This window comes from Canis aureus, chromosome 6 (genome assembly GCF_053574225.1).
Source record: "Canis aureus isolate CA01 chromosome 6, VMU_Caureus_v.1.0, whole genome shotgun sequence".
NCBI classification, from domain to species: domain Eukaryota; kingdom Metazoa; phylum Chordata; class Mammalia; order Carnivora; family Canidae; genus Canis; species Canis aureus.
Window position 1 is genome coordinate 45,346,423 of NC_135616.1, and position 16,119 is coordinate 45,362,541.

Genomic DNA, 16,119 nt, shown 5'->3' on the forward strand with positions numbered 1-16,119 from the left:
CATCCCCCCGGCGGCCCGTGCGGGGCATTGTGGGCCCGCGTTCGCGTTTCCCGGGCGACCCGGGCGCGCACCGAGGAGCCCTCGGCCCGGAGGAGCGTGCGGGCAGCGCGGGCATGGCGGAGGCGCGGAGGCCCCGGGGCGGCGGCGGCGGCGGAGGCGGAGGCGGGGGCGGCGCGGGCTGCTGGTGCTGGCGGCGGCTGTGGGCGCGCGGCGAGGGCCGCGGAGGGCGCCGCAGGAAGGCCCCCGAGCGCGGCGGGTGGGCGCCCCGGCGCCTGCAGGGGCTGCTGCGGAGGCTGGCGGCGTGGCGGCGGCGGGGGGCGCGGCCCGAGCGGCTGGAGCAGATCCCGCTGCTGGTGCTGCCGCGCGCGCCCCGCACCCGCTAGGCCGGCGCGCACCGCCTCGCTTCGCTTCCTGTTCGACGGGGCGAGAAAGGAAAATAAACCCCCCGCCGGGGGAACGAGCGAGACAGCGCGGGCTCGTTGGGGCCAGGCGCCCGAGCAGGGGGGCCCGCGCCGAGGCTGGGGGTGCGGGGGTGCTGGGGTGCTCGGGACGGAGAGGCTCCGTGCCCCCGCTGGCTGCTGCGCAGGGCCTCGGGCCTCGGGAGCCGGGGAGGCGCTGGCGGGGGCTCCCACCCCCCGGAGCCTCGCCCCGTCCAGGGGCCGTGCACCTGCTGGGGCCCGGCACCCTCCAGGGGCCCCAAATTCCTCTGAGGTCGCCGCACCCTCCTGGAGCACTGCACCCTCCTGGGGCCTCGCACCCGCTGGGGCCCTGCACCCTCCAGAGGCCCCGAATTCCCCTGGGGTCCCCGCACCCTCCAGAGGCCCCGAATTCCTCTGGGGTCCCTGCACCCTCCTGGGGCCTCGCACCCCCTGGGGCCCTGCACCCTCCAGAGGCCCCGAATTCCCCTGGGGTCCCCGCACCCTCCAGAGGCCCCGAATTCCTCTGGGTTCCCCACACCCTCCTGGAGCACTGCACCCTCCTGGGGCCTCGCACCCCCTGGGGCCCTGCACCCTCCAGAGGCCCCGAATTCCCCTGGGGTCTCCGCACCCTCCAGAGGCCCCGAATTCCTCTGGGTTCCCCACACCCTCCTGGAGCACTGCACCCTCCTGGGGCCTCGCACCCCCTGGGGCCCTGCACCCTCCAGAGGCCCCGAATTCCTCTGGGGCCCTGCACCCTCCAGAGGCCCTGAATTCCTCTGGGGTTCCCGCACCCTCCTGGAGCACTGCACCCTCCTGGGGCCTCGCACCCCCTGCAGCTCTCTCCAGGGGCCCCAAACTCCTCTGTGGCCCCTGCATCTTCCTGCTGCACTGGGCCCCCCTGGGGCCCCGCACCCTCCTGGAACATCGCACTCCCTTGGGGCCCTGAACTCCTCTGGGCCCCTGTACCTTCCTGAAGCCCTGCACCCTCCTGCTGCTCCTTCGGGCCCTAGACAGCCCCGGGAAGGGGTGAGTGGGGCAGTGGTCAGCAGTTTGTGCCTTGCTCTGGGAGGATTAAAAATAAGTTTTTTTTTAAGATTTTATTTATTCATGAGAGACACAGGGAGAGAGAGAGAGAGAGAGAGGCAGAGACACCGGCAGAGGGAGAAGCAGGCTCCATGCAGGGAGCCTGACACGGGACTCGATCCCAGGTCTCCAGGATCACACCCTGGGCTGAAGTCAGCGCTAAACCGTGAGCCACCTGGGCTGCCCTATAAATTTGCTTTTTTAAGCGGGTTGCTGAGCTCTTCACCCCACATCAAAGTGCTCGAACTCTAATTTTTTGTTTACAGGCATTTGTGAGCCCTTGTAAACCAACGTGAGATTTTGTTTACAGGCATTTGTGAGCCCTTGTAAACCAATGTGAGACCCAAGCTTGGGGTTTGCCTGCAGGGAGTTTGAAAACTAGTGTTGAAGATGAAAGAGCACAGGGAGAGGAATCTGGGGGACTCCTGGGTGGGTCTTTGATTTCTTCCTTTTCCTCATCAATAAAAGCCAGCTAATGATACTCTTCCCCCGTAGGCTTGTGAGGATGAAAGTAAATTATTAGAAGTGAAAGTGCTCCAAGCACTTTCTGAACAGAAAGAGCATACGCAGTCAGGGTACTTATTAAACTGTTACCCTGGTGTCTCCTGGGGCTATTCCCAGATCACGCTCCACCCTCCTGCTCTCCCTGCCCCCCTACCCGGGCCCAAACTGCAAGCCAGAAACGCCCAGCAGTGGGCCTAGAAGCTGCTGAGGTGTCTGGGGAGCTCCTGATGCCTCCCGGGGGCCTCCGGTGTCCTTGACCTCGAAAGCCAGTCCCTGGGGAGGGAGTGCGAGGATCACCACACCCTGTCCAGTGCACCTCAGTGAGAGGGGTGGGCAGCATCGAAAAATGCAGAAAAAACAAGGCGTGGGCCAGAAAGCTGGGGACAGGACTGTCACTGGGGGGCGATGCATTTTGATCTTTCACTAACTTCCTCATTGTCCCACTGTGAGGGCGGGCGGTGAGGGGGTGTGCGGGTTCCCCAGGAGAGCCGTCCAGCTGCGTAGCCAGCCCCGTGCCTGTGAGGAGACCGGCCCACTGGCCTGTGTGTAGCTGCTGAGACCAGGGATCCCGAGACGCCTGAATGAAAAGCTGTTCCGTGGGAAGCAGCCAGTGAAATCTTCCTGGCTTGGAGAGGTTTAAGGTGAGAAGACTGAAAACGGAGAAACCCTTCGGAGGTAACCGAATCCCTGAATCCTCAGGCCGCAGATCGGGGGTGCTGCTGCGGAACACCCGGCGGTTCAGCTATGTCATGTTTCCCCGGTTGATTTCTTTCGGAAAAGTAGATGCCAAGCGAGTGCAGTTAGTTCTCTCGGACCGTAATTTGGATGTGGGTTTGCCTTTTTGGTTTGGCTGATGGTCCCCTGCCTGCACCAGGAGGAGGCCTCAGTCTCTGCATAGGTCGCTGTGCTTCCTCTTCCTTCACGAGGCCAGGGGATGGGCCGGCTCTCTAGGCCTTCGTCTCCAGGCCTTCATCCCCACTGATGCACACGCGTCAGCTCTGTGTACAAGCACGGATGTAAGGGAAGTGTTTCACTTAGAGGGTCACCGTGGTGGCATCCTGTGTCTTCCCAGTTGCGCTCCTACATACCCGCCCGAAGCCTTATGTTTTTGGGAGTGCTGCTAGGCCTGCGATGGGAGCCTCCGGGCCCAATCCTTGGCTATGATGGATCCCTCCCCGGCCAAGAGAGGGGCGGCCTTTATCAGATTTGCTGGGCTGTGGGTATCTCCTGTCAAAGGCCAGATTCAGCAGAAACAATGGCCTTTGGGGACACATGCTGCTTCAGGGGGTTGGCATGGAGAACCTGCTGGTAGACACCGCATTAGACACCCCACCCTCACTGCTCAGGAACTTGACAGTATTTCCTGCTGACAATCTGTACTTCTCATCTTCTGGGGCTGGAGCCTTGTTCCTTCTCTTATATCCATCCTCCTTTGAGCAGGAAGCCAACAAAAAGAAATGCAGTTTTTCATAGTCAGCCCTTTGGGTGGTTCTCTGGTGCAACCCCCACCCCTTCCTTGTGTCCCTGGAGAAGGGACATCAACCTCCTGATCCAGGCCACGCTGAGTTCTGGGTGGTGGCTGCCAGCAAAGAGGGTGGCTTGTTGTGGGACTGGGGTCCGAGGGGGATGATCCATGGTGTTTGGCTTTTGGGGTTCTTGGTGACTTGTTTTACCCTCTGAAACAGAAGAGGAAGGGCACCGTATATTTGGGTCACCACTGATGAGCCCAAGAGGAGGAGCCTCAGCTCTTTAATAGGTCACTATGCTCTGAGTTCCAGAGGCTTCACTGCCATGATGTTCCAAGGAATATGTATATAGGCTAGGCATGCGCACCAAGGGAGAGCAGTCAGATTTAAGATGCTGCTGCCTTACCCCAGTCTGCTTTACACGGGTCCAGGTAGGTCTTCCTTTGTATTTATACAACAACCATGACATGACCTGAACCATTTATTTGCCATCTTAACTCATTTTAAGTGTACAGGTCAGTGGTATTAAGCACATTCACATTGTTGTGCAGCCCTCCTCACCATCCATTTCCAGAACACTTTTCATTTTGCAAAAGTGAAATTCTGTGCCCTTGAAACAATGACTTTCCATGTTCCCTCTCCCCCAAACCCTGGTGACACTGTTCTACTTTTTATCTCTGTGAATTTGACTACTCTATCATATAAATGGAATCATACACTATTTGTCCCTTCATGACTGGCTTATCTTTTTTATTAAGCGTTAATTCTAATTCTAGTCAGTTAACATAACAGTGTTGTATTAGTTTCAGGTACGCAATATAGTGATTCAACACTTTCATATATCACCTGGTACTCATCACAACAGTTGCACTCCTTCATCCCCATCACCTAGTTCACCCATTCCCCACCCAGCTCCTTCCCCTCTGATGACCCATCAGTGTGCTCTCTAGAGTTCAGAGTCTGTTTCTTGGTTTCTCTCTCTCTCTCTTTCTCTTTTCTACCTTAGCTTGTCAGTTTTATTTCTTAAATTCCGCATGAATGAGATCATACGGTATTTGTCTTCCTCTGGTTGGTTTATTTCTTTTAGCATAATACCCTCTAGCTCCATCCATGTCATTGCAAATGGCAAGATTTCATTCTCTTTTATGGCTGAATAATATTTCATTATCTATCTATCTATCTATCTATCTATCTATCTATCTATCTATCTATCTATCCTCTATCACATCTTTATCCATTCATCAATCGATGGACATTTGGGCAGCTTCTATACCTTGGCTATTGTAAACAATGCTGCTATAAACATTAGCGTGCATGTATCCCTTTGAATTCTTTGGGTAAATAACAAGTAGTGAAATTGCTGGATCGTAGAGTAGTTCTATTTTTGACTTTTTGAGGAACCTCCATATTATTTTCCACAGTGGCTACACGGGGTTCATTCCCATCCACAGTGCATGAGGGTTTCTATCCACATCCTCGTCAACACCTGTTGTTTCTTGTGTTGATGATTTTAGCCATTCTAACAGGTGTGAGGCAAAATCTCATTGTAGTCTTGATTTGCATTTCTCTGATGGCAAGTGATGATGAACACCTTTTGAGGTGTCCATGGGCCATTTGTATATTTTCTTTGGAGAAATGTCCGTTCATGTCTTTTAATTGGATAAAAATAAGTTTTTTTTTTAATTTATTTATGATAGTCACAGAGAGAGAGAGAGAGAGGCAGAGAGACAGGCAGAGGGAGAAGCAGGCTCCATGCACCGGGAGCCTGACGTGGGATTCGATCCCGGGTCTCCAGGATCACGCCCTGGGCCAAAGGCAAGCGCCAAACAGCTGCGCCACCCAGGGATCCCTAAAAATAAGTTTTTAATTGGATTATTTGTTTTTTGATTGTTGAAGTTATAAGTTCTTCATATATTTTGATACTAACCCTTTATCAGATATATGTCACTTGCAAATCTCTTCTCCCATTCCATAGATTGCCTTTTAGTTTAGTTGATTACTTCCCTCGCTGTGCAAAAGCTTTTTTTCTTGATGTAGTCCGAATAGTTTATTTTTTCTTTTATTTCTCTTGCTCAGGAGATATACCTAGAAAAGTGTTGCTATGGCTGACGTCAGAGACATTACTATCTGTGCTCTCTTCTAGGATTTTATGGTTTCATGTCTCACATTTAGGTCTTTAATCCATTTTGAATTTATTCTTGTGCATGGTGTAACAAAGTGGTCCAATTTCATTCTGTTTGCATGTAGCTGGCTAATTTTCTCAGCACCATTTGTTGAAAAGACTTCTTTTTCCCATTGGATGTTCTTTCCTGCTTTGTCAAAGACTAATTGTCCATATACTTGTGGGTTTATTTCTGGGTTTTCTTTTCCATAGATCTGTGTGTCTATTTTTGTGCCAGTACCATATTGTTTTGATCACTACAGCTTTGTAATATAACTCAAAGTCCAGAATTGTGATGTCTCTAGCTTTGCTTTTCTTGTTCAAGATTGCTTTGGCTATTCGAGGTCTTTTGTAGTTCTATATAAATTTTAGGATTGTTTGTTCTAGTTCTGTGAAAAAATGCTGTTGGTATTTTGAGAAGGATTGCATTAAATATATAGATTACTTTGGGTAGTATAGGCATTTTCACAATATTTGTTCCAATCCATGGGCATGGGAATGTCTTTCCATTTCTTTGTGTCATCTTCAATTTCTTTCATCAATGTTTTATGGTTTTCAGAGTACAGATCTTTTACCTTTTTCATTAGGTTTATTACTAGATATCTTTTTTTTAAAGATTTTATTTATTCATGAGACACACACACACACACACACACACACACACACACAGAGGCAGAGACAGAAACAGGCTCCCCGCAAGGAATCTGATGTGGGACTTGATCCAGGATCCCAGGATCAGGGCCTGAGCCGAAGGCAGACGCTCAACCCGCTGAGCCATCCAGGCATCCCTATTCCTAGATATCTTATTATATTTGGTGCAATTGTAGATGGGATTGTTTTCTTAATTTTTCTTTCTGATGCTTCATTATTGTTGTATAAAAATGCAACAGATATCTATACATTGATTTTGTATCCTGTGACTTTATTGAATTTGTTGACCAGTTCCAACAGTTTTTTGGTGGAGTCTTTCAAGTTTTCTATAGTATCACACATCATCCGCAAATAGTGAAAGTTTTCCTTCCTTCTTACTGATTTGTTCTAGGAGACTTGAAACCGTCCGTGAACTCAGCTCCTGGCAGCTGAAAGCTGGAGCCTTTGGACAAAGCAGCCCTCCTGTGAGTCTCTGTCTGGAAAAGCTCAGGCTTGTCAGAAGAATTGGGCGTTTGTCCTAGCCAACACCTGAAGATAGGCCCTTAACCTCCCTTTCTCAGAACACATAATAAAACGGGATTCCAAGTGTGAATTGTTCTTCTGTCCCTTTGAGAGGCATATATACCTCCTAAAAGTGATGTGTGTCTTTCTCAGGGACCTGAGAGCCATTCCTTGGAAATATAATCATGGGGCCAGTGGGGCTCTGTCTCCCAGACTGTGTGGGAGGATAGACTCCTAACTTCCATAATTGTCAGCTCGAAGACTCCACTGGCCAAATCACATTTACACTGACCAACCCTTTGTCATTTTTTTGCTTGAGGAAGTCATCCCATCCCCACCTGTCCCTTAAAAAGCCCAATCACTTTTGCACGAATGGGAATGGAGGTCAGCTCTTTTCCTGCTGTCAGTAGCTACCGAATAAAAGGTTTTAATCTTAATGTCTAAATGCTCTAAGGTCTGGCTTTATTTCTTTGACGCTGGCATCAAGTAAGGGTCCAACCTAATTCTTTTGCATGCGGGGTATCCAGTTTCCCAACACTATTCATTGATTGAATCAATTTTTTTTAAGATTTTATTTATTTATTCATGAGAGACACAGAGAGAGAGAGAGAGAGAGAGAGAGAGAGAGAGAGAGAGAGGCAGAGACATAGGCAGAGGGAGAAGCAGGCTCCATGCAGGGAGCCTGATGCGGGACTTGATCCTGGGTCTCCAGGATCACACCGTGGGCTGAAGGCAGGCGCTAAACCGCTGAGCCACCCGGGCTGTCCGATTGAATCATTTCTAAAGAACAGTGAGCTTGTCATTTAAAGCACTTTTGAGTAAACACTATTGTAAAGTGAGGAATCCTTTTTGAGGCAAATGCTTTCCCAATTTTTTAAAATGCACATCTTCATATACCAGATTTTATTTTATTTATTTTTTTAATTTCTTTTTTTAAAGATTTTATTTATCCATGAGAGACACACACAGAGAGGCAGAGAAATAGACCGAGGGGGAAGCAGGCTCCCTGCGGGAAGCCCGATGCGGAACTTGATCCCAGGACCCCAGGATCACGACCTGAGCCAAAGGCAGACGCTCAACCACTGAGCCACCCAGGTGCCCCCAAATACTAGATTTTAAAGCAATGCTCTGTTTTTGCTTCAGGGCTCATAATTTGCAAGACGCTTTCCTGTGTAATGTCTCATTTGGTCCTTGGAAGAACTCTGAGAGGTCAGTAAGCAATGGGGGCTGGCACCTCCATCTGGAGCACAGGCTGAGTGGAGTTGCTTAACGGCCTTATTCTTTGATTGCAAGCAGATCTATGGACCCGGTGAAGTGATATCAAATCGGAAGCAGCAAGCAGGGATTTCATTTTAGAATCAGATTAATAAGAAGCCTGCACTGCATGTTGAATACCTGGAAAGGACAGTCAGATTTACACACCATTCTGTTTTTCCAGTAGAGCCCTAGACTATGACTCCTGGTCTCTGTGTTCGCCCTCCGGGGACTTGGGGGGTGGGAGGAGGTGTAGAAGAATATAAGACTCATTCTCTTACCTGGAGCAGAAATCTGTACCGGTAAGTGGAGATGCTTATCTCGGTATGCAAAACAGAAGCCTGTCAGCAACACTGTGAAAGGGAGGAACAGTCTTTTTTAATTCTGGAGCTGTGAGCTCCTGGGATAGGAATCCAGCTGGGAACGTTGTCCTTGACAGTGGTGTTCATCTCTCATGGGTACATGCTTGTTTGCATCTGAGCATTCATTTGTCATGCTGCTTGGTTAAAGTAGCCCACATTTTCTTTTGGAAACTTCTACCTTCCCCAGTCTCAGCCATTAGGTTTACAAAAGATTGATCCTACTCCCAGGTCCGGGGATGGGTTCCAACTGGCTTTACCAGTGGTCTTCAATCCTGACTGCACACAGATTCACCTGATCTGTTAAGAAGCACTGTGCTTCCTGCTGCCCCCCCAGAGATTCTGGTTTAATTGTTATGGGTAGAGCCTGGGAGTAGGTTTTGTTTTTGTTTTTAATAAACTTAATTTTTTAATTTTTTAAATTAATTAATTTACTTGACAGAGAGCACAAGAGCGCATAAGCAGGGACAAGGGCAAAGGGAGAGGGAGAAGCAGACTTCCCGCTGAGCAGGAAGCTCCATGTGAGGCTGGATCCCAGGACCCTGGGAGCATGACCTGAGCCCAAGGCAGACTCTTCACTGACTGAGCCACCCAGGTGCCCCTAGACTATTCTTTAGAGCAGTTTTAGGTTCACAGCAAAATTGGGTGGACAGTACAGAGTGCCCATATGTGCTTTCTCTGCTCCTACTCATGGGTAGCATCCCCACTTGTCAGCATCCTCCACCAGAGTGGAATATTTGTTATAGTTGCAGATTCTACACTGACACCTCATTTTATCACCCGGAGTTCATAGTTTACATCAGGGTTCACTCTTGGTGGTGTACATTCTGTGCATTTGGACGGATGTATAATGACATGCATCCATCATCATGGTGTCATACAGAGGGAAGTTTCACTGTTTTAAAAACTTTCTGATATTTAAACATTTTTTTTTTAAAATAGGGGTGCCTGGATGGCTCACTCTGTGGCGCATGTGACTCTTGATCTCAAGCATGTGACTCATGAGTTTGAGTCCCACAATGGGTGTAGAGATTACTTAAATAAATAAATATCTTAAAAAACCTTTCTGTGCTCCTATTCATCCCTTCCTCCCCACAGATTCCTGACAACTATTGATTTTTTTTTTTTTTACTATTACCATAGTTTTGCCTTTTCCACAGTGTCATATAATGGGAATCATCAAAATCTAGCCTTTTGAGATTAGTTTCTTTCACTGAATCATATGCATTTTTAAAATGCTCCAGTTAATTCTAATATGCAGCCCTATTTGAGAGCCTATCTTAAGCCAATCAGCATATTCCATTTTGCGGCTACTGTTGAGGTTGGGGATGGGAAAGTTTCCCCAGTGGGTCTAGAGAAGATAGATCTTAGGACCTGCAGACACAGGCTCTTTTCTGCTGCCGGCTGCAGGTACAATGACATCTCAAGGAGAGAGCCTGCCCGAGGAGGGAGGAGGCTGGAGCCAGTCTCCAGGGGGTGGAGCCAAGAGATGGAGAGAAATCGAGCCTGGCACATCCTAGGAGCCTAGGTAGGATAAAGCCGCTGCAAAGCCAGATCTAGCTCTGGGCTGTTTTAGATGGTTGAATGAGGATGCTTTCGGCTGGGACAGAAGAAACTCAAAGCAGCATACAAATAGGGACATTATCTCACATTATAAGAAATCCCTGGCGAGACCGCCTCCAGATTTGGGTGATCAGCAGCTCTGCTGAACGTCAAAACCAAGTTCCTGCGTGGTCTTCTCTGCTATCCTGGGCGCAGAGGGTCCCCCCTTAGGCTCTTGGATGCAAATTGGCTACGGCCATCCCCACGCATCCTCCAGGTATAAGAGCACCGAGAAGAGCATTGCATCTTGCAACCTTGTAAGACAGAGAAAGCCTTCTCAGAATCCCTCAGGCAGACTCTCCTCGGGTCTCAATGGCCAGAAGGGAGATGTAGAACCACTAGCGGCTGACGGCATCTGGCTCTACCTCTCGCCTACCTCACTTTCCAAGGAGTCGAATGTCTGAATAAAACTGGGGATTTGGGGGTCCCCAAATCCTTAAAGAGGGAATTTAAGGGAAGAAGGGAAGATGCAGGATGGATAGGTGAAGAGTGGTTTTTATTGCTTTCTTGCCATTCAAGTCGAATATTTTCTCACATCATCTGACGCAGATGTTGGGGGTAGACCCAGTGAGCACTGTGTGCAGACTGATGACAACAGTTCCAGAAAGTCAGAATGCATCTGAACGGCACAAGTTGGCCTCCATGTCCAGCAGGACCCTGGCGCTAGCCCCGTTAGCAGCAGGCCCCTTGTCCCTGGCTGCCAGCGCAGCCTCTGCTGGGCAGACAGTGGGGCCGTCTTGTGACCCACGTCTGAGCAGTGGCAGGGCAGGGAGGGCAGGCAGTGAGCAAGCCGCCAGTGGGCTCTTGGCCAGGTGTTTCCTCGCGGCCCTGGGGAGACTCGGCACCTGCTACATCAGGGACGAGAGCTGGGGGAGCCAGCCTGCCCTCCTGGGGGCGGGGGCACACAAGGAAGGGGCTGACTCTGGTCCCACAGACCTGGGCCTGCATCCCGGCTTGCGTCTTCCAGGCTGTCTGACCACAAAAAGGTTATTCAACCTCCGAGCCTCAATCCTGACCTGGACCCTCTGGAGAGTGACGTCTCTGTAGGCCAGAATGGGGAACACGACAGGGCCTGGAACAGAAGGTGGTCGCTGCAGAGACACATCCTCCACTTCCCTCTAGGCCCACGCTGCTTGACCAGAGAGCTTGAGCTGAAATAGTCCAAACAGGGTGGTGTAGACAGGTTGAGGAGAGGAAGCGGCCTGTCTGCTGATGAAACCCTGCCTCTCACCACTCCTTAGGCCGATGTGCCTCTAAGTGTGGTTGGCAGACCCAAGTCACACTTCCTCTGGACTGCGGGACGGAAATGCATATTCCTGGGCCCCATTCCAGTCTAGTGACAGCTTATTTGGAGGTGATGCCTGTGGGAATGAATCTAAGTTCCCAGATGATCCTTGGGCCCACAATTCGGGGAGCATGTAGAGGGGGTAGCTGTTGGGGGCCCTCAGTGCACTGGGGGGAGCCCCACCTCCCAGCCAGGCCGCCCTCCACAAGGCTGTGCCAGGATCTGCAGGTGCCTCTGCGTGTCCGCCTGAGGCTGGGCCCAGAGGAGTAACCGGGGACAGAGAGGGGACCTGAACCTGTCCAGCAGGCTGGGCTGTGTTCTCCCGGCCTCCCGGCACACCGGACTCTCCACGGAGCTCGTGCAGCCTGGGCTTCAGGCCCGCTGCGGGCCCGGCCCGGAGTCCAGGTGTGCAAAGAAGCCAGGTGTCCAGGCATTTCCAGTAAACTGCCTCAAGCGGTCTTGAGAAATAAAACAAAAATGAAAGACCCAGAAATCTCCAAGACTCTACTCATTTGTTGGAATTCCTTTTCTCGTTCTAGATCCATCCAGAAGTTCCTATCATGGAAATCTCCCACCCTCCCACCCTGCACCAGCAATGGCTGATGATCACAAACTTAAGGTGGTCTCTTGCTCCGAAGGGTCCTTCTGCAAATCAGCATGTGGGCGAGGAAGGGCCACCCCCACATGGCGGTGGCCTGAGTCCAGCCCAGGCCCGGGAGCCCAGCTCACGGCCCAGCTGAGATGACCCAGTGACACGGGGAAAAACATACAGCCTGGAGCGAGGAGGACGAGCCGGGGAACACACATGGGGAGGGTGCAGGTGGGGTGGAAGGACCAACCGCCCGAACCCAGGGATCCGCAGTGTGCATCAGGGAAGTCATCTGGACTCTGTTCCTCACCTGGATGCTGAGGACCCAGGGGTGCGGGGCATAAGCTGTTAGCCTCATGGAGAATCCCATCGTCTCTCTCTGCAACCTCAACTCGTCCCATGGATGGGGAGGCTGTGAGGACCAGAGCTGAGGACACCCAGGGCGGCTTAAGAGGCTGAAGATGTTTGAGGTCATATTCACTCTGTCAGGGAGAGGCAGGGCGGGCTTGTCTGCCCATAGCTGACTCATTGGGTAGCCTACAGAGCAGCTTGGGGGCGGGGGGAGCATCTAGGGGGCTAAGTTGGTTGAGCATCTGACTCTTTTTTTTTTTTTTAAGATTTTATTTCTTTATTCATGAAAGAGAGAGAGAGAGAGGCAGAGACACAGGCAGAGGGAGAAGCAGGCTCCATGCAGGGAGCCCGACGTGGGACTCGATCTCGGGTCTCCAGGATCAGGCCCTGGGCTGACAGCAGCACTAAACCACTGAGCCACCCGGGCTGCCCGAGCATCTGACTCTTGATCCTGGCTCAGGTCATGATCTCAGGGTCCTGGGATTGACCCAGTGTCTGGCTCTGCACTCAGCAGGGAGTGTGCTTGAGATTCTCTCCCTCCCTCTACCCCTCCCCACTGCTCATGCGTGCATGCGCTCTCTCTCTGTCTCTCTCTCAGGTGCCTAGCAGGCTAGAGGCCTAGTGATCCTGCTAATCCTGTTGTTCACTTTCTCTGTTTCCCGACCCTTTGACATCTGGTGTTGCAGGCCCAGGGAAGGACCGCCCCTGGCAGGGTCAGCTGTCCTTCTCACAGGCTCCGCGGCCTGGGGTGCTAATCTTCCGTGCCAGGTCACCCCAGGGCAGGTGCTGGAAATCCCGGACCTTTCCGTAGCCCAGGGCCTGCCTCAGCTACTCGGACTGTCCAGTCCTCTGTTCAGCTTGCCTGTTTTTTTTTCTGGGAAAACCACAACAAAGGCTCCCACTCGTGCTCTCCCCTTGCTTATTCTGCATCCTGGCTGTGCTCGGTGCTCCCCGTGGCCACCACAGGCCTGCTTCTAGGGCCCTGGGAGTATAAAATCTCCCTTCACGACCATCAGGTCTGTGGGGCTTACCACACCTGGTTCAAATAAATCCGGGTACGTTTTCCAACAGTGGCCCATTTGAGGCTCATGGATATTGAGTGCCTCTTATACATGATGCGTATTCAATTATGAATTTTGGTGCCTCGGCTGCTGTTGTGGGATTTTGGGCTTTAGATGCATCACGTGGTGTATGATGGATATTTCGAGCTTCACATTCATCGTGAAGATTTGGCACCTGCTTGGGCTTTCCATCCACCTTGCCTGTGTCGGCTGTACACGGGTTCCACTTATTTTATTCACATCTAACACGTCTCATGGGTGACATGGTCTTTGCCATATTTATCCCATTCTATGAATTTTGTCTGTATCTCACCAGCTACTTGGTAGCTTCTTCGTTATTTATGCTCAACCTGGAAGTCTGTTTTTTCCATCTAATTTTCCTGTCCTATCTAGCAGAATTGCACATGCCAGAGCACCAAGCACGTCCTACGCGCTATGGTGGGAACTCAATAAGCAAGTGGGAGCAAAGGGCATCCAGCCCCAGCCCCTGGGGGGGCCGAGCTTTGACTTGTCACAGATCCCGGGGCTCAACACCTTGCTTAGCAGCTTGTGCAGGTTCATCGGGACCTGTCACAGGCTGGTTACTGATCCACATGGGAGTCTGCCTCTGGGGCTGCTGGGGACTCATGGGGGAGTGCTCACTGAGCTGAGGCACAAAGCTGGGGAGGGATAGGTGCCTGAATCATGCAGGTGGCACCTATCCGCCCACGGGAGGACAGAAATGCTTGACTTAGTCTAATGCCTGACTTTCAAGGGGGTGGAATGTACCAGACACACTGGGAATTGCTTGGCTCTTACAGAACTTTGGATGAAATGGTTCTTTCAGATTTTGTTTAATCTCCCTTTCTATAGGTGTCAAACAGGTGTCCATGGATGGCTATCCCAGGGACAAATCCAAGAGGCAACAACACTCCCCTTTCCCTTGATCTCTAATGAGATGGAAGTTTAGTTCCCCCACAAGATGGGTTGCCCTGGCTCTCTCTTTCCTTGGGGTGAATCCTTCGTGTCTGCAGACTCTGGCCAGTCTTTCCCATAGACAGATCCAAATTTATCAGAATTCTGTTGGCTCAGGGCTGGACCCCATGTCACACATTTAGGAGAAGAAAGCACAAATGTGAGGACCAGAGATCCCCAAGGGCAGTAAAATAAGTTGTGATGTCTTCTTTGGGGTCTGTGCACACAGGCGGAGAAGCTGGGGCTCTGCAGGTGGCCAAGTGGGCACTGAACTTTGGATCTGTTTTGTGTGCTCCTCTGTGAAACCGGCAACAGAACGTGTCACTGCTGATAGGCGGGCCTTCTCTTCATGGGTGTCACTCAGTAGGAGGAGCGGGCCTTATTCTTCCTGGCTTCATATATTAATTTTTTTTCATATTAAAAATGTGTTTTAAAAAAAATGTTTTAGGGGTACCTGGGTGGCTCAGTCCATTAAGCATTTAACTCTTGATTTCGGCTTGGATCATGATCTCAGGGTTGTGAGATTGAGACCCACATCGGGCTCTGTCCTGGGCCTGGAGTCTGCTTCAGATACTCCCTCTGCCTCTGCCCCGCCCCCATCCAGCCCCCATTAATGCATGTGCGCTCTCTTAAAAAAAGTTTGTTTTACTAAAGTTTCTTTTCCCCATTTGATTAATCAAGGCCATTTGTTACCAAAGACTTTTTTTAAAATTTTTATTTATTTATGATAGTCACACACACACACGCACACACACACAGAGGCAGAGACACAGGCAGAGGGAGAAGGAGGCTCCATGCACCGGGAGCCCGATGTGGGATTCGATCCCGGGTCTCCAGGATCATGCCCTGGGCCAAAGGCAGGCGCCAAACCGCTGTGCCACCCAGGTACCCTGTTACCAAAGACTTTTAAGGTAACCAGTGTCATCACACTCACTTGATGCAATCTGAATCAAACATGAAGAAAAAATCTAATGCATTGCTCTTATTACAAATTAGTACAACACCATCATTACTACTTTGAAGTATTTGGTGACCTCAGTTTCTGAAGCTTTACTCCAGATTAAATAGCCTGACCGTGCTGGCTGGCAAAATATACGAAATAAAAAGTTGACAAAAGCTTGAAATACTTAAAACTTCTCTTTAGGATCAAGGCAATATTGTCTGGGAGGTCTTAGTCCAAGGCATGTAAATAAATAAATAAATAAATAAATAAATAAATAAATAAATGTAAGAAATTATATGGATTTGAAAGGAAGAGAATAATGTGGCTTGCAGATGATAAACTGTCCATGTAGAAAAACTCCAAAGAATACATTATCTATCTATCTATCTATCTATCATCTATCTATCTATAACTAGAACTACCAAGAGAGTTTTGCAGGATTGTTGGATAAAAACCCTAGCTATAAAAACCAATTGCAGCCGCAGATGGGAGAAAATATTTGCAAAACACATATCTGCTAAAGGACTGTTGTCCAAAAGACACAAAAAACTAAAACTCAACAGTAAGAAAGCCCACAGCCCACCTAAAAAGTGGGCAAAAGATCTGCATAGATACCTCATCAAATAAGATTTGTAGATGGCAAATTAGCTTAGAAAGAGATGCTCAACTGATCATCACTAGGGAATTGCAAATTAAAACAACAGGAGGTACTACTGCTAACCTACTAGAATAGTCTGAATCTAAAGCATGGACGATATCAAGTGCTGGTGAGGATGTGGAGCAACAGGAACTCTCACCCGTTCCTGGGGGAATGCAAAATGGCACAGCTACTTTGAAAGATAGTTTGGCACTTTCATACACGCTAAACATAGTCTTACCCTGTGATCCAGCAGCTGCACTACTTAGTAGGAACCCAAAGGAGCTGAAAACTTTTGT

General features: G+C 50.2%; 1 protein-coding gene across 1 annotated transcript; it reads left to right on the plus strand.

Annotated features, from left to right (window-relative positions):
• Window positions 1-113: 113 nt before the first annotated feature.
• LOC144316551 (uncharacterized) lies at window positions 114-7,222 on the plus strand. The gene is made up of 3 exons (XM_077902567.1): window positions 114-130; window positions 279-2,647; window positions 6,676-7,222. The coding sequence occupies exons 1-2, from the start codon at window positions 114-116 to the stop codon at window positions 1,363-1,365; spliced, it is 1,104 nt and encodes a 367-aa protein (XP_077758693.1). The 3' UTR covers window positions 1,366-2,647; window positions 6,676-7,222.
• The last annotated feature ends 8,897 nt before the right edge of the window (window positions 7,223-16,119 follow it).